The 23,135-nt window shown below is 44.5% G+C and overlaps 1 protein-coding gene across 2 annotated transcripts in view; it reads left to right on the top strand.

Annotated features, from left to right (window-relative positions):
- The window catches only part of LOC139538947 (FHF complex subunit HOOK-interacting protein 1B-like), a 76,084-nt gene that overhangs the window by 5,072 nt on the left and 47,877 nt on the right, over positions 1-23,135 (top strand). For both annotated transcript variants that reach the window (XR_011667833.1, XM_071341536.1), the window contains exons 2-3: positions 13,619-13,819; positions 18,816-19,430. Coding sequence is in view for 1 of the 2 variants with exons in the window: in XM_071341536.1 (XP_071197637.1) it covers positions 19,302-19,430 (129 nt within the window). In the remaining variant the exon portion in view is untranslated. The remainder of the gene's footprint in view (positions 1-13,618; positions 13,820-18,815; positions 19,431-23,135) is intronic.

Here is a 23,135-nt window from a genome sequence, read left to right as displayed (position 1 = left end):
GTGGAGAGAGATACTCAGTAATGTATTGTAAATATGGAGAGAGATACTCAGTAATGTATTGTAAATGTGGAGAGAGATACTCAGTAATGTATTGTAAATGTGGAGAGAGATACTCAGTAATGTATTGTAAATGTGGAGAGAGATACTCAGTAATGTATTGTAAATGTGGAGAGAGATACTCAGTAATGTATTGTAAATGTGGAGAGAGATACTCAGTAATGTATTGTAAATGTGGAGAGAGATACTCAGTAATGTATTGTAAATGTGGAGAGAGATACTCAGTAATGTATTGTAAATGTGGAGAGAGATACTCAGTAATGTATTGTAAATGTGGAGAGAGATACTCAGTAATGTATTGTAAATGTGGAGAGAGATACTCAGTAATGTATTGTAAATGTGGAGAGAGATACTCAGTAATGTATTGTAAATGTGGAGAGAGATACTCAGTAATGTATTGTAAATGTGGAGAGAGATACTCAGTAATGTATTGTAAATGTGGAGAGAGATACTCAGTAATGTATTGTAAATGTGGAGAGAGATACTCAGTAATGTATTGTAAATGTGGAGAGAGATACTCAGTAATGTATTGTAAATATGGAGAGAGATACTCAGTAATGTATTGTAAATATGGAGAGAGATACTCAGTAATGTATTGTTAATGTGGAGAGAGATACTCAGTAATGTATTGTAAATGTGGAGAGAGATACTCAGTAATGTATTGGATTGGATTGGCCCCAAACATAACATGTTCTATTTGGGACCAAAAGTTTTTTTGCAGTATTACTTTCAGTATTGCAGCAAATATATTTTTTATTCTGTACAGGCTTCCTTCTTTTCACTGTCAGTTAGATTAGTATTGAGGAGTAACTACAATGCTGATCCATCCTCAGTTTTCTCCTATCACAGCCATTAAACTCTTAACTGTTTGAAAGTCACCATTGTAGAGGTCGACCGATTATGATTTTTCAACACCGATACCGATTATTGGAGGGGGGCAAATTTTATTTATTTATTTATTTGTAAAAATGACAATTACAACAGTACTGAATTAACACTTTTATTTTAACTTTAATATAATACATCACTAAAATCAATTTAGCCTCAAATAAATAATGAAACATCTTCAATTTGGTTTAAATAATGCAAAAACAAAGTGTTGGAGAAGAAAGTAAAAGTGCAATATGTGCCATGTAAAAAAGCTAACGTTTAAGTTCCTTGCTCAGAACATATGAAAGCTGGTGGTTCCTTTTAACATGAGTCTTCAATATTCCCAGGTAAGAAGTTTTAGGTTGTCGTTATTATAGGAATATTTATCTCTATACCATTTGTATTTCATATACCTTTGACTATTGGATGTTCTTATAGGCACTTTAGTATTGCCAGTGTAACAGTATAGTTTCCGTCCATCTCCTCGCCCCTACCTGGGCTCGAACCAGGAACACATCGAAAACAGCCACCCTCGAAAGCATCGTTATCCATTGCTCCACAAATGTCGCGGCCCTTGCAGAGCAAGGGGAACAACTACTTCAAGGTCTCAGAGCGAATGCCGTCACCGATTTTAAACGCTATACACACAATACATTACTGTGTATCTCTCTCCACATTTACAATACATTACTGAGTATCTCTCTCCACATTTACAATACATTACTGAGTATCTCTCTCCACATTTACAATACATTACTGAGTATCTCTCTCCATATTTACAATACATTACTGAGTATCTCTCTCCACATTTACAATACATTACTGAGTATCTCTCTCCACATTTACAATACATTACTGAGTATCTCTCTCCACATTTACAATACATTACTGAGTATCTCTCTCCACATTTACAATACATTACTGAGTATCTCTCTCCACATTTACAATACATTACTGAGTATCTCTCTCCATATTTACAATACATTACTGAGTATCTCTCTCCACATTTACAATACATTACTGAGTATCTCTCTCCACATTTACAATACATTACTGAGTATCTCTCTCCACATTTACAATACATTACTGAGTATCTCTCTCCACATTTACAATACATTACTGAGTATCTCTCTCCACATTTACAATACATTACTGAGTATCTCTCTCCACATTTACAATACATTACTGAGTATCTCTCTCCATATTTACAATACATTACTGAGTATCTCTCTCCATATTTACAATACATTACTGAGTATCTCTCTCCACATTTACAATACATTACTGCGTCTCTCTCTCCACATTTACAATACATTACTGAGTATCTCTCTCCATATTTACAATACATTACTGAGTATCTCTCTCCATATTTACAATACATTACTGAGTATCTCTCTCCACATTTACAATACATTACTGAGTATCTCTCTCCACATTTACAATACATTACTGAGTATCACTCTCCATATTTACAAACAGAGTGGTGGCTGCATCATGTTATGGATACCGGACGTGTCGATCTCATCGTAATCGTATCCGTTTTTATCAAACTTGATAATCGTAATTGGATTTACTGGTGATCGGAAAACTCAGAAGTGTGCTTTTAAATGCCGGTAAAGCCTCAACCCTGGAGTGAGCATGATTGTACCATTACTCAGGCCGCATCTCAGAGCCGCATCATTGAGTTCATTCACTCAGACACATTGTTAAATTGAACCCGAGAGATGAAAATGCACATGACTACTTTACTTAGTCTTATTCAATTATCAACGGAATCGGCAAATACATAGGCCCCTTGCATGGCTGGCTACTACTGTCTGCATGTATTCTAGACACAGATTTAGAAGCTAGGCTAATTTGCTCCATATCGTTTCACTTTGGAGAGGAGCAAAGCTTTTCTCTGCGGACACTTATGCCACATTTGTAAAATCAAAAGAAACGATCTATGTGTCTTTTTTTCCCCCATAATGATCTGTTGCTCAGTAAACATGACTGGGCAAGAATAAATAATAATAGCAAAGCTCACAACAGACGTCAATGGAATAATTATACGGACAGACAAAGTAGGCCTACTAAACAACGCCAATTAGACAGACTAAAACAACCATATGGCCTCAGCCGACAGGAAATTTCTAGTTTGAACAACAATGACTAGCTACAGATTCATACACTATGTTTGGAGAAGAGAAAACTTATGCCCTGATAAGAATGACTGAGTGTGGTGAAACAGAGCAGTGCGCGTGTCTGGGGAAATGAGAGCGGCTTGTTCTAATCCAATCGTTACAGCAGGCTCAATCGGTACCCCGCCCGTTTCTTTACAGAAGAAACTATCCAATAGTTGTTTAGAGAACACAGCGCTTCACACGGATTGAGTGAGAGAAATGCGTGCTGGCAGCTGAAAACATGCTTTTTCCAACCACGGATAAATTACAACAACAACAACAAATAATACTCATCTCATAATCGTATTCAGACAATTCTACATATCCGTTACAATACTTGTTTTGTCCTCGGCACGCCCCTAATGAGTATGGGGCAAATGCAATACAACACATTAATGAGTACCACTCTTCATAGTGGTGGCTGCATCATGTTATGGGTATGATTGTCATCGTTAAGGACTGGGGAGTTTTTCAGGATAAAAAAAACGGATTGGAACAAACCAGAGGTAAAATCCGAGAGGAAAACCAGGTTGTCTGCTTTCCACCAGACACCGGTCGGGATGCTCTCAGTGGTGCAACTGTAGAACATTGAGGGTCTTGGGGACCATGCCAAATCTTTTCAGTCTCTTTTCAGGTTGTTGTCTTGGCACCACACTGCCAGGTCTCCGACCTTCTCCCTATAGGCTGTCTCATCATTGTCGGTGATCAGGCCTACCACCATTGTGTCGTCAGCAAACTTAATGATGGTGCTGGAGTCGTGCTTGGCCACGCAGTCGTGGGTGAACAGGGAGTACAGGAGGGGACTGAGCACGCACCCCTGAGAGGCCCCCATGTTGAGGATTGCCTACCGCCCGTATGTGTTGTTGCCAACCCTTACCACCTGGGGGTAGCCCGTCAGGAAGTCCAGGATCCAGTTGCAGAGGGAGGTGTTTAGTCCCAGAGCCCATATCTAATGTATTGTAAATATGGAGAGAGATACTCAGTAATGTATTGTAAATATGGAGAGAGATACTCAGTAATGTATTGTAAATATGGAGAGAGATACTCAGTAATGTATTGTAAATATGGAGAGAGATACTCAGTAATGTATTGTAAATGTGGAGAGAGATACTCAGTAATGTATTGTAAATGTGGAGAGAGATACTCAGTAATGTATTGTAAATATGGAGAGAGATACTCAGTAATGTATTGTAAATGTGGAGAGAGATACTCAGTAATGTATTGTAAATGTGGAGAGAGATACTCAGTAATGTATTGTAAATGTGGAGAGAGATACTCAGTAATGTATTGTAAATGTGGAGAGATACTCAGTAATGTATTGTAAATGTGGAGAGAGATACTCAGTAATGTATTGTAAATGTGGAGAGAGATACTCAGTAATGTATTGTAAATGTGGAGAGAGATACTCAGTAATGTATTGTAAATGTGGAGAGAGATACTCAGTAATGTATTGTAAATGTGGAGAGAGATACACAGTAATGTATTGTAAATGTGGAGAGAGATACTCAGTAATGTATTGTAAATGTGGAGAGATACTCAGTAATGTATTGTAAATGTAGAGAGAGACACTCAGTAATGTATTGTAAATGTAGAGAGAGACACTCAGTAATGTATTGTAAATGTGGAGAGAGATACTCAGTAATGTATTGTAAATGTGGAGAGATACTCAGTAATGTATTGTAAATGTGGAGAGAGATACGCAGTAATGTATTGTAAATGTGGAGAGAGATACGCAGTAATGTATTGTAAATGTGGAGAGAGATACGCAGTAATGTATTGTAAATGTGGAGAGAGATACGCAGTAATGTATTGTAAATATGGAGAGAGATACTCAGTAATGTATTGTAAATATGGAGAGAGATACTCAGTAATGTATTGTAAATATGGAGAGAGATACTCAGTAATGTATTGTAAATGTGGAGAGAGATACTCAGTAATGTATTGTAAATGTGGAGAGAGATACTCAGTAATGTATTGTAAATGTGGAGAGAGATACACAGTAATGTATTGTGTGTATAGCGTTTAAAATCGGTGACGGCATTCGCTCTGAGACCTTGAAGTAGTTGTTCCCCTTGCTCTGCAAGGGCCGCGGCATTTGTGGAGCAATGGATAACGATGCTTTCGAGGGTGGCTGTTTTCGATGTGTTCCTGGTTCGAGCCCAGGTAGGGGCGAGGAGATTGGTCACCCCGCTAACTAGCTAGCCATTTCACATCGGTTACACCAGCCTAATCTCGGGAGTTGATAGGCTTGAAGTTATAAACAGCTCGATGCTTGAAACACAGCGAAGAGCTGCTGTCAAACGCACGAAAGTGCTGTTTGAGTGAATGCCTACGAGCCTGCTGCTGCCTACCACCGCTCAGTCAGACTGCTCTATCAAATATCAAATCATAGACTTAATTATAACACACAGAAATACGAGCCTTGGGTCATTAATATGGTCGAATGCGGAAACTCTCATCTCGAAAACAAAACGTTTATTCTTTCAGTGAAATACGGAACCGTTCCGTATTTAATCTAACGGGTGGCATCCATAAGTCTAAATATTCCTGTTACATTGCACAACCTTCAATGTTATGTCATAATTACGTAAAATTCTGGAAAATTAATTACGGTCTTTGTTAGGAATAAATGGTCTTCACACAGTTCGCAACGAGCCAGGCGGCCCAAACTGCTGCATATACCCTGACTGCTTGCACGGAACGCAAGAGAAGTGACACAATTTCCCAAGTTAAAAGAAGGTCATTGTAGCAGGCAATATTAACGAAATATGCAGGTTTAAAAATATATACTTGTGTATTGATTTTAAAGAAAGGCATTGATGTTTATGGTTAGGTACACATTGGTGCAACGACAGTGCTTTTTTCGCGAATGCGCTTGTTAAATCACCTGTTTGGAGAAGTAGGCTGTGATTCGATGAAAAATGAACAGGCACCGCATCGATTATATGCAATGCAGGACAAGCTAGATAAACTAGTAATATCATCAACCATGTGTAGTTAACTAGTGATTATGTTAAGGTTGATTGTTTTTTTGAAGATAAGTTTAATGCTAGTAAGCAACTTACCTTGGCTTCTTGATTCACTCGCATAACAGGTAGTCAGCCTGCCACGCAGGCTCCTCGTGGAGTGCAATGTAAGGCAGGTGGTTAGAGCGTTGGACTAGTAACCGGAAGGTTGCAAGATTGCATCCCAGATCTGACAAGGTAAAAATCTGTCGTTCTGCCCCTGAACAAGACAGTTAACCCACCGTTCTTAGCCCGTCATTGAAAATAAGAATGTGTTAACTGACTTGCCTAGGTAAATAAAGGTTAAAAATAAAATTGGCCCACAATCAGTGTCCAAAAATACCGATTATCAATTGTTATGAACTTGAAATCGGCCCTAATTAATCGGCCATTCTGATTAATCGGTCGACCTCTACACCATGGTTAAATCTCTGAACGGTTTCCTTCCTCTCTGGCAACTGAGGAAGGACGCCTGTATATTTGTAGTGACTGGGTGTATTCCATCCAAAGTGTAATTAATAACTTCACCATGCTCAAAGGGCTATTCAATGTCTGCTTTAAAAAAAAAAAGACTCTTCTACTAATAGGTGCCCTTCTTTGTGAGACATTGGAAAACCTCTCTGGTCTTTGTGGTTGAATCTGTGTTTGAAATTCACTGCTCGACGGAGTGACCGTACAGATAATTGTATGTGTGGGGTACAGAGATGAGGTAGTCATTCAAAACCATGTTAAACACTATTATTGCACACAGAGTGAGTCCATGCAACTTACTATGTGATTTGTTAATGAACTTTTTACTCCTGGACTTATTTAGGCCATAAAGGGTTTGAGATCTTATTGACTCAAGACATTTCAGCTTTTGTTAAACAGAAACATAATGGAAAACATAATTCCACTTTGACATGGAGAATTGTGTGTAGGCCTGTGACACATCTCAATTTAAACCATTTTTAAATAGACTGTAACAACAAAATTAGGAAAAAGTCAAAGGGCACCGTATGATGATGGGTCAGCCGCTGATGAACATGTTTCACCTAAACTGCTCCTAGGTTTCAGGGTCAGCCGCTGATGAACATGTTTCACCTAAACTGCTCCTAGGTTTCAGGGTCAGCCGCTGATGAACATGTTTCACCTAAACTGCTCCTAGGTTTCAGGGTCAGCCGCTGTTGAACATGTTTCACCTAAACTGCTCCTAGGTTTGAGGGTCAGCCGCTGTTGAACATGTTTCACCTAAACTGCTCCTAGGTTTGAGGGTCAGCCGCTGATGAACATGTTTCACCTAAACTGCTCCTAGGTTTGAGGGTCAGCCGCTGATGAACATGTTTCACCTAAACTGCTCCTAGGTTTGAGGGTCAGCCGCTGCCAAAATACCTCACTTTCCTCAGGCAGGCTAACATTACTCACTACTGCGCTGTCGGTCAGTGTGTACAGAAAGGTTTAGTTCTGTTCACGTATTGATGACCTCTGTCTTACTGGGATACATTTTATTTGCCGTCTCATCCCCCTTATTGTTACTAACATTGGAATCTGAGCAGCTGAACTTTAAACTTACCGACATTTTACGCCACTGAAGAATGTTTAACCTGAAAAATGAAATCACCTTTGATTGTAACCGGTTACATAGTTCTTCTTCTCTTATTTACCGACGTTAGCCCAGGGACCGAATGGTTGACTTTATGGTTTTATGTCTGAAATGTTGAGCATTCAGCTTAGCTGCATCTTGTTGTTGTTAGCTGTATCATGGTTTTAGTTAGCTGGTGATATCTGGCTTACATTTTTTTTGGGGGGGGGGGACCATGATTTAAAGAGCTACTATTTTTATTTCTCAACTGGTAATTGATGCGCGCTTCCAAATTGATTCGCCATTCAAATGCAACGGAGGTAGTATGCATTTTGTAAACGTATAGCTACTTAATAGTTTGAAACCTGAATGTTTTACTACATATATTAGGAGACATGTTTTAATTTGACTTTGCGATTGAAACCGGAAGCCTAATTGCTCTCATGTTCTATTGGTTTTCCAACTGTATTTATCCGGTATCCAAACAAACAGCCTACTGCTTTGTGCGCATTGCTGCGCTAATAATGTTAAACTATTTTTATCAACATTTCTGAACTCATTGCTTTTTAACGTTTTTTTAAATGTTTTATGTAGCTTAGGCTTACTGGTTGTAGGGATTCAAGATCTTTAGTCCCACAACTTCTTTGTCGACAAGCTGACTAATAGAATAATAGGTAAACGCTTCTACTATGAGATAGTAGTAGATTGACAGGCTCATAGGCGGTGGATCCATAAGGCTAGGGGGAAGCTTTCCCTAAGTAAATTATCGAAATGATATAGCCTAATTAGCCGTCTCCTGTGTCTACAGAAATAAATTCAATAATTCAAAATAGGATACTAAAGCCTGTTTTGAGCTTCCCATAGCCTTAAAACAAAAAATATGTTGTACAATATTTATTTGATTAAAGTGTCATCTTCAGGATGCCCAGCCCACGTGAGCTTTATTACACTCTATTTGCTTTAGCGCACACACACACACACACACACACACACACACACACACACACACACACACACACACACACACACACACACACACACACAGTGCCTTTGGAAAGTATTTAGACCCCTTGACTTTACCACATTTTGTTTCGTTACAGCCTTATTTTAAAATGGATTAAATAGCCCCCCCCCCCATCAATCGACACACACTACCCCAGAATGACAAAGCAGAAAGCACCTTGGGCAGTGATTACAGCCTTGAGTCATGCATATGATGCTAAAAGCTTGTCACACCTGTATTTGGGGAGTTTCTCTCATTCTTCTGTGCAGATCCCCTCGAGCTCTGTCAGGTTGGATGGGGAGTGTCGCTGCACAGCTATTTTCAGGTCTCTCCAGAGATGTTCAAGTCCGGGCTCTGGCTGGGCCACTCAAGGACATTTCAGAGACATATCCCGAAGCCACTCATGCAATGTCTTGGCTGTGTGCTTAGGGTTATTGTCTTATTGGAAGGTGAACCTTTGCCCCAGTCTGAGGTCCTGAGTGCTCTAGAGCAGTTTTTCATCAAGGATCTCTCTGCACTTTGCTCCGTTCCTCTTTCCCTTGATCCTGACTAGTCTCCCAGTCCCTGCTGCTGAGAAACATCCCCACAGCATGATGATGCTGCCACCACCATGCTTCTGCATAGGGATGGTGACAGGTTTCCTCCAGATGTAATGCTTGGCATTTAGGCTGAAGAGTTCAATCTTGGTTTCATCAGACCAGAGAATCATGTTTCTCATGGTCTGAGAGTCCTTTTGGCAACCTCCAAGCAGGCTGTTATGTGCCTGTTACTGAGGAGACACACTTCCATCTGGCCAATCTACCATAAATGGCTGATTGGTGGAGTGCTGCCGAGATGGTTGTGCTTTCCAGATGACGATGAAATATTGCTATATGCCTGGCTGGGCTTCTACTTTTTACTTAGTCACAACTCAGCAATCGTCTGGTGTTTTGCTGCACGGGCTGTCCAAATTGCAAGCCCTTCCGACTGTAGTTCAATGTGATATTTTTTTTTTAACAATCCACAATTATTTTATTTTAAGAATCTAATGATCCTCTGTGGCCAAATCATGCTTTCTGGTGTAGTAGCCTATTTTGAATGATAAAAAAAAAAAAAACAGACAGGATTAGGCAAATTAGGCTCTATAATTTTGGCAATTCAATTTACTTTAGGTGAAGCTTAGCTTTTGGACGAACCACCTATGTCTGTCGAGGACTTGTGATGGAGTTTTTTTTAAACAAATGGCTACTGGATTAATGCTAATAATCATGATTTTGTCAGGTAAGCATAGGCTACTTTTGTAGTTCAATCAATCAAATGTGTTTATAAAGCCCTTCTTACATCAGCTGATGTCACAAAGTGCTGTATAGAAACCCAGCCTAAAACCCCAAACGGCAAAGCAATGCAGGTGTAGAAGAACAGACGGTTAAGCTATCATTAGCATCGCTCACGGCTACACAGTGGTAGACATATAGGGCCTACGCGTACTGCACACACAGACCGGGATGTTCCGTTGCTGCCTCTTCAGAAAGTCGCTTTATTTTTGGTCAATTGCACATTACTGTTTGAATAAATCATAATAAAAAAAATACCAAATTGTGAACCAAAAAACTAAAGTGACCCTGGTAGACTTGTTTTCACTGGGATCCTCACCTGCTACTAGTTGAAATGGTTGCAAGTGCGACTGTTTTGGTCATGGTATCGAACTCTGCCGGTCTTCACTTGATCTCATTTACAGTTGATGCATTGCCACAATGTTTGTTTTTCAAATGATGTATTTGATTAAAACAAATTATTTAACTAGCCTCCTGCCCACATTGGCTGCTATGTGGAAAAACACAAAATACAATAAATGAATGTTCCAAAACACTAAAGGCTAAGTGGATTTTGGGTGTAGTTTAGCAAGAGGCTGTTTAGCTGTAGTCAACATGGGATTGTAGAGTTTGCTAAACAAATACCAACTGGATTGATGAAAAATAATTATGATATCATTCTTCCATTTAAGCATAGGCAACTTTAATTAACATTTAGTTGAGATGGCTGTCCCAAAAAAACATTTAATCTACCAGAATACTTTTTTTTCATTAGCATCATCGCTAACGGCTACTCAAAGTGGTAGATGTGTTTTTAAAAAAGTTTTTATTTAACCTTTTATTTAACTAGGCAAGTCAGATTTAAGAACAAATTCTTATTTACAATGGCGACTTACACCGGCCAAACCCAGACGACGTTGGGGGTCCCAATCACGTACGGTTGTGATACAGCCCAGTGATACGTTGCTGGGAATACAATTTAACTAATGCATTCTGTTCATGTCTTTTGATGAACTTGGGGCAAATTTTTATACATTTTCAATACATTTAGTTGATTTCAACACGGTTTAATATTGATGAATTCCGTTTTAATGCCTAGATTCCGTGAGTCCAAATGATCATTTTGGGATGAGGATCTCCACTTACTGTTATTGCCGCAGTTTCATTGAATGTTTTAATCATTTAAGATAATCGCCAAAAAAACCTAGGCCTACCAGTAGCCATATACAAATTAGGGAGCCAAATGAATGATGTGATTCGGTAGGCTACCCTGACTGAGACGAGTCACTCACTTTAGTGTCACTGTCTAGCGACGTCTAGGTGAAGGAAACTAAGGAAATCCTTTGGTTGACTTGTCCCGACGCGATACCATGGACATATAATTACGATGTATGATTTTATGAAATGGCGACGGGATATAGGAGATTCTAAGACACTGCATCTCAGTGCCAGAAGGCGTCACTACAGACCCTGGTTCGATCCCGGGCTGTATCACAACCGGCCGTGATCGGGAGTCCCATAGGGCCGCGCACAATTGACCCAGCATCGTCCAGGTTTGGGGAGGGTTTGGCCGGTGTAGGACAGGTGACCTATCCTATCAATAGATCGCTAAAAGATGCATATCGTTCATTCTAGCGGGAGATGGCTCAACGGACTATCGAATTTAAACTTTTCAAATTAAAAGTAGCCTAGTTAATACGACGGGGGGGGGGGGGGGGAGTAGCTGGCTGAAGATTAGTCTTACAGGCTGATTTTAGCCAGCACTAATGGAAAACACAGCCTATGGTTGTTGTCTAGGCTGGTGATTATCATATGGGGCTCCCAGAGGAGCGCCAGTGGGAAGGAAGGAACCAGACACCGCCTCCACACCGCCTGCTGTAGCCGTACTGTTTGCAGCCAGACTGGTATAATGTCGGATGTACACTACATGACTTTGAAACTCCTAACATCGCTGATCCTCTCACATTAAACGTCTTGCCTGTGTTTTAGTTTTTTTTGGTTGTCTTGGTGCGCTTACCAAACGATCTGGCACAGACGGGTCACACACAAACAGGATTCTCCATACCACGCTGTCTCACCAAAACAATGTGGTGATGTGATTTAACGTAGCTAGAACATGGGGTGGCAGGTAGCCTAGTGGTTAGAGCGTTGGGCCAGTAACCAGCAGGTAGCCTAGTGGTTAGAGCGTTGGGCCAGTAACCAGCAGGTAGCCTAGTGGTTAGATTGTTGGGCCAGTAACCAGCAGGTAGCCTAGTGGTAAGAGTGTTGGGCCAGTAACCAGCAGGTAGCCTAGTGGTTAGAGTGTTGGGCCAGTAACCAGCAGGTAGCCTAGTGGTTAGAGTGTTGGGCCAGTAACCAGCAGGTAGCCTAGTGGTAAGAGTGTTGGGCCAGTAACCAGCAGGTAGCCTAGTGGTTAGTGTTGGGCCAGTAACCAGCAGGTAGCCTAGTGGTTAGAGTGTTGGGCCAGTAACCAGCAGGTAGCCTAGTGGTTAGAGTGTTGGGCCAGTAACCAGCAGGTAGCCTAGTGGTTAGAGCGTTGGGCCAGTAACCAGCAGGTAGCCTAGTGGTTAGAGCGTTGGGCCAGTAACCAGCAGGTAGCCTAGTGGTTAGAGCGTTGGGCCAGTAACCAGCAGGTAGCCTAGTGGTTAGAGCGTTGGGCCAGTAACCAGCAGGTAGCCTAGTGGTTAGAGCGTTGGGCCAGTAACCAGCAGGTAGCCTAGTGGTTAGAGCGTTGGGCCAGTAACCAGCAGGTAGCCTAGTGGTTAGAGCGTTGGGCCAGTAACCAGCAGGTAGCCTAGTGGTTAGAGCGTTGGGCCAGTAACCAGCAGGTAGCCTAGTGGTTAGAGTGTTGGGCCAGTAACCAGCAGGTAGCCTAGTGGTTAGAGTGTTGGGCCAGTAACCAAACGGTTGCTGGACCGAATCCCTGAGCTGACATTTAAAATAAAACATCAGTGGTTCTGCCCCCAGACAAGGCAGTTAACCCCCGGTAGACCGTCATTGTAAATAGGAATTTGTTCTTAACTGATTTGCCAAGTTAAATAGAACGAGCTGTGGCTCAAAGCAGCCTCATAAACATTTTCAGTCAGACGTTCACGTTTGCCATACCATAATTTAAATATCTAGCCAACATTTTGAATTGCATGTGAACTTCAGAGCTGTAACGATTTGACACTTTGGTTCAATTCAAGTAGAAACACATACTAGCAGGAATCGCTCCTGCTGGAGAGTCTACACATTCTGGGCGATGTGAAACAACATCATCTTCTTACTGGCTTCTTCTCTGGCGGGCTCTCATTGGTTATTGCTGATCAGTGTTCTCAAAACGTGTTGCACATCTCAACACTACAAGAGCTTTGCGTATTTTGTTTCCGATTTTAAAAAAAATAAATCAATAATGTTCAGAAACTATCAGGACGTCTGGGGCTGCTCAAAGACTTGATTGGTAGCCCTCCGATTGCGTCTGTGACCACGCGCTCTGAGTAGGCAACGACATGGAGGATTTTGGCTCTGATCTCAAACTGGTCTGGGACAGCTAAATCATGTAGTGTACACCCAGCTTAACACCTTCTGTGTCATCTCTGTCTGCGTTTCTCTCTGCCAGACTAGACCTGTGTAGTACAATACACCGGCTTACCAGCTTATAACCAAACCCTCTCCTCTCTGTCTAGGTGGTGGTTGACTTTCAGTCTTGGGAGAGCAGTTGGGGCTAAGGAAGACTAAGCCAATCGCTGCTGGTTGGTGACTTCCTTGAAAAGCCAGCGTTGGACTGGAGCAGCCAGCTAGGGCCATGAGCCAGGGCTTCCTCCTCCCTCTGCGGACCAGAGCCAAAATGGAGGTTTAGCCCAGACAGACGCTGAGCAAGTGTTCAGGTAATATGGTGTTTTTTTTGTAGAACCTGTCTCTCTCTCTCTCTGTACAAGTGATGTAAGCAAACCTCTATGAATCATAGTGACTATCTGAGGTGCTACGATAACCTACTTTATCTCCCAGCAGCCTTTGCTCTCCTTCTCTCTCATCCTGAGCCAAGTATAGCAGTCAGTTGTTTTGTCGTGATTTGGAATGTGGAAATGTGTGTGTGGGGAAATGTTCAAGACACTGACTGCTTCTGTGAAGAATGTAGATCGATGAGATGGTATAATGGTATGGAGATTATGCTGTCTGTGGTCCCACAGATAATATCCCCCCGATATTAAAGACGAATCACTCCTATGTTCACTCTCAGTTTCTTTTTTTAAAGTTGTGTTAAATTTGTCCTGTCTCAGTCACAGAGCAATACATTCCTCTCTAACTCTGTCTTGATCCCAACTCTCTACTTTGACGTCAGTCACGAGTGACAGATCAACCGAGAGACTGAGTGGCCTGTACATTAATCCCTATTTGCTATAAGCAATAGCTTCAGCAGAACAGTAAGTAGTACCGGGAACCCCACACAGAGTACTGACTGTCCTTTTAAGCTCTATATGACTCCAAATGGCTCTATGCTCCCCATAACTACGGTGATGACACTAACGCTGGGATGAGACATTTGGCTACATCAGTTTTGCTTGTTACACAAACCTCACGAAGTGAACTTCCCCTGTCTGTGTGGGCTGGGGCCCCGTGCTGCTCTTCCCCTGTCTGTGTGGGCTGGGGCCCCGTGCTGCTCTTCCCCTGTCTGTGTGGGCTGGGGCCCCGTGCTGCTCTTCCCCTGTCTGTGTGGGCTGGGGCCCCGTGCTGCTCTTCCCCTGTCTGTGTGGGCTGGGGCCCCGTGCTGCTCTTCCCCTGTCTGTGTGGGCTGGGGCCCCGTGCTGCTCTTCTGGGTTGGGATGAGGGTCAGCAGGGGCATAGGCTGCTCACCTCACCTCTGCCCTACGTACAGCCAATAGCCTCCCTCACACAGCCCATTAGAAACAGGGGGAGCAGTGGGGCGAGGGGTTGAGGTCAATTCAAATTGAAGGCAGTCAATTTAGGATGTAAACTCAAATTTGACTTCAGGGGACCACTTTAAGGTAGAGGTGTGTGTTTGTATATATATATATATATATACTGAACAAAAATATCTAAATGCGACAGGCAACAATTTCAACGATTTTACTGAGTTACAGTTCAGGAAATCAGTCAATTCAAAATAAATGTATTTTGGCCCTAATGAATGGATTTGTTCAGGTGGGAGAGGGCAGTGTGGAGTGCGATTGCATCATCTGTGGATCTGTTGGGGTGGTATGCGAATTGGAGTGGGTCTAGGGTTTCCGGCATGAGGGTGTTAGACCTGTATTGACGCTTTTTGTCTGTTTGATGATTTGTCTGAGGTTATAGCGGGATTTCTTATAAGCATCCGGATTAGTGTCCTGCTCCTTCAAAGGGGTAGCTCTAGCCTTTAGCTCGGTGCGGATGTTGCCTGTATTCCATGGCTTCTGGTTGGGAAATGTACCTACGGTCACTGTGGGGACAACGTCAGCGATGCACTTATTGATGAAGCCGGTGACTGAGGTGGTATACTCCTCAATGCCATTGGATGAATCCTGGAACATATTCCAGTCTGTGCTAGCAAAACAGTCCTGTAGCGTAGCATCCGCGTCATCTGACCACTTCCGTATTGAGCGAGTCACTGGTACTTCCTGCTTTAGTTTTTGCTTGTAAGCAGGAATCAGGAGGATATAATTATGGTCAGATTTGCCAAATGGAGGGCGGGGGAGAGCTTTGTATGCGTCTCTGTGTGTGGAGTACAGGTGGTCCAGAGTATTTTTTTATTTATTTAATGAATTTATTTATTTTTTCTTCTGGTTACACATGTGACATGCTGGTAGAAATTAGGTAAAACGGATTTAAGTTTGTCTGCATTAATGTCCCCGGCCACTAGGAGCGCCGCTTCTGGATGAGCATTTTCTTGTTTTCTTATGGCCTAATTACAACTCGTTGAGTGAAGTCTTAGTGCCAGTATCGTTTTGTGGTGGTAAATAGACATCTACGAATAATATAGATGAGAACTCTGTTGGTTAGATAGTGTGGTCTACAGCTAATCCTGAGGTATTCTACCTCAGACGGGCAATACCTCGAGACTTTTTAATATTAGACATCGCGCACCAGCAGTTATTGACAAATACACACACACCACACACACACCACACACACCCCACACACACACACACACACGCCCTTCGTCTTACCAGACATAGCTGCTCTGTCCTGTCGATGCACGGAGAAGCCAGCCAGCTCTATGTTATCCGTGTCTTCGTTTAGCCACGTCTCGGTGAAACATAAGATATTACAGTTTTAAATGTCCCGTTGGTAGGATAGTCTTACTAATCATAGATAGTCCAGTTTGTTTTCCAATGATTGAACGTTGGCCAATAATATGGAGTGTAGTGGTGGTTTACCTTACAAGGCACCCCGCCCTCCTCCGTCCAGTTCGTGGTGAGTAATCGCTGTTCTGATGTCCAGAAGCTCTTTTCAGTCATAAGAGACGGTAGCAGAAACATGATGTTTCAAATGAGTTAGAAACAATGCGAAAAGAACGAACAGTTGGTTCGGAGCCCATAAAACGGCAGCCATTCCTTCCGGCGCCGTCCTTGATGCGGGCCGGGCGGCTGCATGCTAACCTCGGTCGTCAGTTGAACGGTGTTTCCTCCGACACATTTGGTTACAGCTTCCGGGTTAAGAAGCGCGGTTTGTCAGATCATGTTTCGGAGGAGGACTTGACATTTGCCTCGCAGCGATGAGACAGGATCAAAATTGAGGAGAAGGGGTCAAATAAAAAAATATATACAAAATAAAAACTTTACCGATTTTTAGGTTATTTCTTCATAAGCAAAGCAATATTATGTTTATAATATGGTCATACATTTGGCAGGAGGTTAGGAAGTGCAGCTCAGTTTTAACCTCGTTCTGTTGGCAGTGTGCACATAGCCTGTCTTCTCTTGAGAGCCAGGTCTGTTACGGTGGCCTTTCTCAATAGCAAGGCTATGCTCACTGAGTCTGTATATTTTTATTTTGTCAAATTTATTTCACCTTTATTTAACCAGGTAGGCTAGTTGAGAACAAGTTCTAATTTGCAACTGCGACCTGGCCAAGATAAAGCAAAGCAGTTCGACACATACAACAACACAGAGTTACACATGGAATAAACAAACATACAGTCAATAATACAGTAGATAAAGTCTATATACAATATGTGCAAATGAGGGAGGTAAGGCAATAAATAGGCCATGGTGGCGAAGTAATTACAATATAGCAATTTAACACTGGAATGGTAGATGTGTAGAAGATGAATGTGCAAGTAGAGATACAGGGGGGCAAAGGAGCAAGATAAATACATTATGGTGATGAGGTAGTTGGATGGGCTATTTACAGATGGGCTATGTACAGGTGCAGTGATCTGTGAGCTGCTCTGACAGCTGGTGCTTAAAGCTCGTGAGGGAGGTATGAGTCTCCAGCTTCAGAGATTTTTGTAGTTCGTTCCAGTCATTGGCAGCAGAGAACTGGAAGGGAAGCTCGTCTGGAGGTTAGTTAGCACAGTGTCCAAAGAAGGGCCAGAGGTATACAGAATGGTGTTGTCTGCGTAGAGGGGGATCAGAGAATCACCAGGAGCAAGAGCGACATCATTGATGTATACAGAGAAGAGAGTCGGCCTGAGAATTGAACCCTGTGGCACCCCCATAGAGACTGCCAGAGGTCCGGACAACAGGCCCTCCGATTTGACACTCTGAACTCTGTCTGCGAAGTAGTTGGTGAACCAGGCGAGGCAGTCAGTTGAGAAACCAAAGCTGTTGAGTCTGCCGATGAGGATGTGGTGATTGACAGAGTCGAAAGCCTTGACCAGGTCGATGAAGACGGCTGCACAGTACTGTCTCTTATCGATGGCGGTTATGATATCGTTTAGGACCTTGTGTGGCTGAGGTGCACCCATGACCAGCTCTGAAACCAGATTGCATAGTGGAGAAGGTACGGTGGGATTCGAAATGGAAATTTGAAAATCTGTTTGTTATCTTGGCTTTCGAAGACCTTAGAAAGGCAGGGTAGGATAGATATAGGTTTATAACAGTTTGGGTATAGAGTGTCCCCCCCTTTGAAGAGGGGGATGACCGCAGCAGCTTTCCAATCTTAAGGGATCTCAGACGATACGAAAGAGAGCTTGAATAGGCTAGTAATAGGGGCTGCAACAATTTTGGCAGATCATTTTAGAAAGAGAGGGTCCAGATTTTGCAGCTCTTTCAGAACATCAGCTATCTGGATTTGGGAGAAGGAGAAATGGGGGAGGCTTGGGCGAGTTGCTTTGGGGGGTGGTTTACTGTTGATCGGGGTAGGGGTAGCCAGGAGGAAAGCATGGCCAGCCGTAGAAAAATGCTTATTGAAATTCTCAATTATCGTGGATTTATCGGTGGTGACAGTGTTTCCTATCCTCAGAGCAGTGGGCAGCTGGGAGGAGGTGCTCTTATTCTCCATGGACTTTAGTGTCCCAGAACATTTTTGAGTTTGTGCTACAGGATGCAAATTTCTGCTTGAAAAAGCTAGCCTTAGCTTTCCTATCTGCCTGTGTATGCAGAACGCCACAGGATGTTTTTGTGCTGGTCAAGGACATAGTCGAAGCTCTCTTTAAAGTTTGGGTCAGTCACAGTGGTCAGGTATTCTGCCTATTAATGGGCCAAATAGCATTCTAGTTTGCTCTGTTTTTTTGTTATTTCTTTCCAATGTGTCAAGTAATTGTATTTTAGTACTCATGAGTTGATTGGGTCTAATTGTGTTGCTGTCCCGGGGCTCTGTGGGGTCTGTTTGTGTTTGTGAACACAGCCCCAGGACCTGTCTGTCTGTCTGTTTGTCTCTGTGTCTGTCTGTTGTAATTAGGCTAACCTCTGTATTGTAATAACCCTAACCTCTGTGTCCCTGCAGTGCTGCGGGTCCTCTGCCTAGGTATGGAGTGGCGTTGGCTGCAGCCTGGATGACAGGGTCTTCAGGGAGAGCCGACGCGCGTCCCCCTGCACAGACACCCAACCCCCTAACTGACCACCGCTGACCCGTTACCACGGTGACACTGACACCGAAGTACAGCCTCACCCCTGCAACCACAGCAGAACCCCCCCCCCTTTTCCTCATCCCCCTCTATCTGGAATCTCATTACCCCTCCTCCTTTCCTGACCCCCCTCCCTTCCTCCTCCTCCTTTCCTGACCCTCCTCCTCCTTTCCTGACCCCCCCCCTTCCTCCTCCTCCTCCTTTCCTGACCCCCCCCCTTCCTCCTCCTCCTTTCCTGACCCCCTCCGCCTCTCCTGAACCCTCTCTCAACCCCTTCCTTCTCTCCTACCCTGTAGTTCATGTGCCAGGGCCTCTCTCCCCCTCTTCTCTGAACCCTGATCTCATCCTTGACCCCTTTGGTCAGGATGAGCTGGCTGAGCCGGCTGACCCCTCGAGGTCCGGGGGGCAGGTCAAGTAGGAACGTGGCACCCTCCAGTCCCTGTACTGCTGACCCAGAGACCTGCCTCATGGTGTTTGAGAACCACTGGAGACAGGTGAGACTTCGAACACTCAAATCTGTACTAATTTATGGACTGGTTTAGACCTGGGATACCAGATGGGTGCAATTTTAATTATCAGTTAGAACAGAAAACCAGCATTAGTCTGGATACCCCTTCTCTAGGGGAGTAACCTTTTTGATCACGCAGACACACACACAGCTACAGTATATCTACATCTCTTTATATGTATCTCAGGGCAGGAGGCATCACTACAGTCCCTGGTTCGAATCCAGGCGGTATCACATCCGGCCGTGATTGGAAGTCCTATAGGGCGGCGCAATTGGCCCAGCGTTGTTCTGGTTGGCCCCCGGGGGCAGACGTCATTAAAAATAAGAATTTGTTCTTAACCTACTTGTCTAGGTAAATGAAAGTTGAATAAAGGTTAAATAAAAGTTAAATTAAAGAAATGTAATTCAAATCCACCTACACATAGTCTAAACACAAGACGCGTTCGATCCCACGTTGCCGAGACGCGTTCGATCCCACGTTGCCGACACGCGTTCGATCCCACGTTGCCGTGACTCGTTCGATCCCACGTTGCCGACACGCGTTCGATTGTCGTTCACGTATGACTAAGTCACTTTGGATAGAAGCTTCTGCTAAATGACAAACACACGACATGATGTACACCTGCTCGTTGAACACCTCATTCCAAAATCATGGGATTTAATATGGAGTTGGTTCCCCCTTTGCTGCTATAACAGCTTCCACTTGATGTTTGAACGTTGCTGCAGGGACTTGCTTCCATTCAGCCATGAGCATTAGTAAGGTCGGGCACTGATGTTTTCGGCGATTAGGCCTGGCTCGCAGTTGGCGTACCAATTCATCCCAAAGTTGTTCGATAGGGTTGAGGTCAGGACTCTGCTGGCCAGTCAAGTTCTTCCACACCGATCTTGACAAACCATTTCTGTATAAACTTCGCTTTGTGCACAGGGGCATTGTCACGCTGGAACAGGAAAGGGCCTTTCCCAAACTCTTACCACAAAGTCTAGAATGTCATTGTATGCTGTAGCGTTAAGATTTCCCTTCACTGGATCTAAGGGGCCTGAACCATGAAAACAGCCCCAGACCATTTTTCCTCCACCAAACTTTACAGTTGGCACTATGCATTGGGGCAGGTAGCGTTCTCCTGGCATCCGTCAATCCCAGATTAGTCCGTCGGACTACCAGATGGTAAAGTGTGATTCATCACTCCAGAGAATGCGTTTCCACTGCTCCAGAGTCCAATGGTGGCGAGCTTTACACCACTCGAGCCGATGCTTGGCATTGCGCATGGTGATCTTACACTCGTGTGCGGTTCATCTGCCATGGAAACCCATTTCATGAAGTTCCTGAAGCACAGTTCTTGTGCTGACGTTGCTTCCAAAGGCAGTTTGGAACTTTAGAAGTGAGTGTTGCAACTGAGGACAAACGTTTTTTTTCTTGCTACACGCTTCAGCACTCGGCAGTCCCATTGTGTGAGCTTGTTTGGCCTACCACTTTGCGGTTGCTCCTAGACGTTTCCACTTCACAATAACAGCACTTACAGTTGACCGGGGCAGCTCTAGCCTCGCAGAAATATGACAAACTGACTTGTTGGAAAGGTGGCATCCTATGACGGTGCCACGTTGAAAGTCACTGAACTCTTCAGTACAGGCCATTCTACTGCCAATGTTTGTCTATGGAGATTGCATGGCTGTGTGCTCAATTGTATACACCTGTCAGCAACGGGTGTGGCTGAAATAGCCAGATCCAGTTATTTTGAAGGAGTGTCCTCAGACTTTTGTGTATACATAGTGTATATTGATAGATACACATTTGAAATCTGCCAACAGGAAGCTCTTCCATCATAATGCTACACTCTGCCTGCCAGACAGCCTGTACAGGAAGTAATAAGCCTGCGGTTGACCCTGTCAAAGCTGTTGCTCTCCCCTCTCTCTGCCTCTCTCTCTCATTAACTCTGTTCTCTCTCTCTCTTCTCTCCCAGCGCTGAGCTGACTAGGGCTTTTAGCTTAATGTGTGTAGGGGGAGGGTTATTATGTGTATGGAGATTGGATGCACTTTCCATGTCTTTCAGCCTTTATTGTATGCGGGGATCAGTTGAAGTGCCTGGATAGTGTGTGTGCCTGCCTGTCAAGAAGGCTGGACCAGTCTGTCAGCCGTTATCAGCTCCCATCAGAGTATTGATCATCCCTTTTAGTCTTTAACTGCCGGTCACGTCATGCCAGCAGAGGCTATTTTGTTACCAGCAGAAGCAGCATCTCAAGGTCTCTACTGGCCCGTCACTGTCGGCGTCACGAGGTCTCTACTGACCCGTCACTGTCGGCGTCTCGGTCTCTACTGACCCGTCACTGTCGGCGTCTCGAGGTCTCTACTGACCCGTCACTGTCGGCGTCTCGAGGTCTCTACTGACCCGTCACTGTCGGCGTCTCGAGGTCTCTACTGACCCGTCACTGTCGGCGTCTCGAGGTCTCTACTGACCCGTCACTGTCGGCGTCTCGAGGTCTCTACTGACCCGTCACTGTCGGCGTCTCGAGGTCTCTACTGACCCGTCACTGTCGGCGTCTCGAGGTCTCTACTGACCCGTCACTGTCGGCGTCTCGAGGTCTCTACTGACCCGTCACTGTCGGCGTCTCGAGGTCTCTACTGACCCGTCACTGTCGGCGTCTCGAGGTCTCTACTGACCCGTCACTGTCGGCGTCTCGAGGTCTCTACTGACCCGTCACTGTCGGCGTCTCGAGGTCTCTACTGACCCGTCACTGTCGGCGTCTCGAGGTCTCTACTGACCCGTCACTGTCGGCGTCTCGAGGTCTCTACTGACCCGTCACTGTCGGCGTCTCGAGGTCTCTACTGACCCGTCACTGTCGGCGTCTCGAGGTCTCTACTGACCCGTCACTGTCGGCGTCTCGAGGTCTCTACTGACCCGTCACTGTCGGCGTCTCGAGGTCTCTACTGACCCGTCACTGTCGGCGTCTCGAGGTCTCTACTGACCCGTCACTGTCGGCGTCTCGAGGTCTCTATTGACCCGTCACTGTCGGCGTCTCGAGGTCTCTATTGACCCGTCACTGTCGGCGTCTCGAGGTCTCTACTGACCCGTCACTGTCGGCGTCTCGAGGTCTCTACTGGCCCGTCGGCGTCTCAAGGTCTCTACTGACCCGTCACTGTCGGCGTCTCGAGGTCTCTACTGACCCGTCACTGTCGGCGTCTCGAGGTCTCTACTGACCCGTCACTGTCGGCGTCTCGAGGTCTCTACTGGCCCGTCGGCGTCTCGAGGTCTCTACTGACCCGTCACTGTCGGCGTCTCGAGGTCTCTACTGACCCGTCACTGTCGGCGTCTCGAGGTCTCTACTGACCCGTCACTGTCGGCGTCTCGAGGTCTCTACTGACCCGTCACTGTCGGCGTCTCGAGGTCTCTACTGACCCGTCACTGTCGGCGTCTCGAGGTCTCTACTGACCCGTCACTGTCGGCGTCTCGAGGTCTCTACTGACCCGTCACTGTCGGCGTCTCGAGGTCTCTACTGACCCGTCACTGTCGGCGTCTCGAGGTCTCTACTGACCCGTCGGCGTCTCAAGGTCTCTACTGACCCGTCACTGTCGGCGTCTCAAGGTCTCTACTGACCCGTCACTGTCAGCGTCTCAAGGTCTCTATTGACCCGTCATCACTGAGGGAATATGATTTATTTGGGTAAAAACACACGCAGCAGGATGTACATTGTATTT

The sequence above is a fragment of the Salvelinus alpinus genome, chromosome 14 (assembly GCF_045679555.1).
Source record: "Salvelinus alpinus chromosome 14, SLU_Salpinus.1, whole genome shotgun sequence".
In the NCBI taxonomy this organism is placed as follows: Eukaryota; Metazoa; Chordata; class Actinopteri; order Salmoniformes; family Salmonidae; genus Salvelinus; species Salvelinus alpinus.
This window is presented reverse-complemented; position numbering and strand designations above follow the sequence as displayed.